General features: G+C 50.5%; 2 protein-coding genes across 6 annotated transcripts in view; one reads left to right on the top strand and one right to left on the bottom strand.

Annotated features, from left to right (window-relative positions):
• The window catches only part of LOC102674526 (serine/threonine-protein kinase S6KL), a 72237-nt gene that overhangs the window by 63707 nt on the left and 6141 nt on the right, over positions 1-2389 (bottom strand). The window lies entirely within an intron of this gene.
• LOC116185866 (RNA polymerase II degradation factor 1-like) overlaps positions 1594-2389 on the top strand; it is a 1736-nt gene continuing 940 nt past the window's right edge. Inside the window, exons 1-2 of the mRNA XM_031511383.1 lie at positions 1594-2242; positions 2340-2389. The exon at positions 2340-2389 is cut by the window's right edge and continues 940 nt beyond it. Coding sequence (XP_031367243.1) covers positions 1649-2242; positions 2340-2389 — 644 coding nt within the window. The 5' untranslated portion in view covers positions 1594-1648. The remainder of the gene's footprint in view (positions 2243-2339) is intronic.

Here is a 2389-nt window from a genome sequence, read left to right as displayed (position 1 = left end):
TTTTTCTTTTTTTTTTTTTTTTCTTCATACCACGAACCAGTTTCAGACCGGTACGCACGCGTGTCAATTTCGTCAGCTCGTTTCGCTCGATCGAGGCAAGAGAGAGAGAGAAAGAGAAAGAAAAAAATACGGTTGAAATGACAGTTGAAATTTACGCGAGAAAGAGAAACGTCGCGAATTATTGATCCGAACGAAAAAGTATCGTTGGGTATATACGTATCGTCGATGGATATGCTCGTCGTCGTTGAATATTTTGCATCGGCTTAAATGCATGGATTAACGCAAACGTCTGTTGCAAAGAAAATCGTCGCGTCCACGCGACACCGCGACGATTGTCTCCGGTTTCAAGACTTTGCCCGCTCTCACGTGTATTACCTCGATGCCTGGCAATAGGGAACGTAACGCGCATACGATACCGATGTGCGCAGCGGAATCGATTTACGCGACGACGAGCCTCGTAATAGTGGACGCGACAATTTATAATTAGAATAGAATCGGTTCCGTTATGCTCTCGTGTTCACCGATTGCACGTTCATTTGTTTTTATGGATAAAACAAAGACAAAAAAAAAAAACTCGAGCTCCAAAAATCAAGAAGTTTTCGTATTATTATTCACGTTCTCGTAGTATTATTAACCGTGTATTTTTCTTTTTTTTTTTTTTTTTTTTTCCTAGTTCGAGGAATAATATCTTGATCGTCGCAACGAGTCCGATTTCCACCCAATTTCCGAACAATGTCCTCTCTTCATCCGTTTCCGCCTATTGCGGAAGTTCCACCCATGTTTCGCTTTCGGTTGCGCGCGCAACGTCCACGTTGCGTTAGTTTAATTAACCTAATTTCACTTTTATTTCAAAATTAATTAACATTAAGGGAACGGATTAATAATGCGATCTCTCAGGCGAAAAGAGAAAAAAATGCAACGACGTAACGACGATCGTTCTCCACCTGGTGGTGGAGGAACCACGATTAAATCTCTCTCGGGTATTGTCAGCATCCGGTGGGTAAGGCGGGAACGCGACACGCGTCCACCGATTCGTCGTCACGAATTCGCGAGGAAAACGTGACGGGGAACGAAGAACGAGACGCGCGTCCGTGGTTGGAGAAGTGGCGCGAGTACGCGAGCGCGTAACGAGGGGCACGCATCCTGTCATTAGTTCCATAACGCTCGCCTTGTTCAATGCATTCGGTTCAATGTCACCTCCGTCCCTCTCCTTCCTGCCGGTTCCTCCGCCAGCCCCTTGTCCATCCTCCAATTCCCATTCCGCTCGTCTCTCTCTCTCTGTCTCTCTGCTTCCATTTTAAAAGCTGTTCTGCTTTTCGTCCATCGGTGGCCCATTCACGTTCTCCATTCACGCCAAGCGCGAAAGAGAAACTCGTCTCTACTTACTCACGTCCGCTCCTCTAACTGGAAGATTACGAGAAACGTGCCTCGTTTCCTCTCTCTACTACGGTACGCTACTAGAACGCTCTTATCGTATCGTGTCGGGCGATGTATATTTCTTCTCTACCGTGTCTCGTGAGTTTGACAAGAGAGACAACGCGATAAGATTCGTCCCAACATAGGATATCTTATCACCGGTTATACGAGCAATTTGCACAACGTTAAATCTAAACCGAGTCCCCTTGCTCTCTCTTCCGCAGATATCAAGATGACGAAGCTACTCGTATTAGCGATGGTGTGCCTGTTGAGCCAGAAGGCGGTGCTCTCGATGCCGGTGGCCGAGAACCAGGAGCCCCTCCAAGTGGTGCCGCTCGAGAAATCGGCGAGTCCGAGCAAGCCCGATGTCCCGATGAACGCCGAGGCCGCGCCAGCGGCGAGCCAAGAGGCGGCGGAGCCGGCGCCGGCCGAGGCGAAATCGGCCGAGGCCGAGAAACCGAGCGTGAGGAGCGAGCCCTCGGCTGAGAACCCTCAACAGGGCGAGAAGGCTCTGGAGGAGAAGAAGGAGGAGGCTCAGCAACAAGCGAAACCCGAGGAGAAGAAGGAGGAAGGCGGGCAGGAGAAGCTGGCCGAGCAACAGCAACCACAACAGCCGCAGCAGGAGCAGCAGCAGCAGCAACCTCAGCAAGAGGGTCAACAGCAGCAGCCCGCGCAAGAGCAGAAGGCACAGGAGCAGCAGGGGCAGGAAGAAAAGAAGGAAGAGGAGAGCTTGAAGCAGGCCGCCTCCGAGTCTCACGAGACCGTGGTGCAAGCCGTCCCTCAGGCGGCACCCGTTGCCGAGGTCTTGGCGGAACATCCCGTTGGTGTACGTTCACCTTTGTAAACATTTCGTTGTACTCGAATTTATCGTTATTGCTCGTAATGATTCCTCGTAACGGCAAAGCTTCGCGTTCGTGTTACAGAAAGCAGCTGTGGCGGAGGGAAAGAGCTCCGAGCAGGTAGACTCCGTTGA

The sequence above is a fragment of the Apis dorsata genome, unplaced genomic scaffold (assembly GCF_000469605.1).
Source record: "Apis dorsata unplaced genomic scaffold, Apis dorsata 1.3 scaffold_309, whole genome shotgun sequence".
Classification (NCBI taxonomy): domain Eukaryota; kingdom Metazoa; phylum Arthropoda; class Insecta; order Hymenoptera; family Apidae; genus Apis; species Apis dorsata.
The sequence above is the reverse complement of the archived record's forward strand: the minus strand, read 5'-3'. Positions and strand labels throughout refer to the sequence as shown.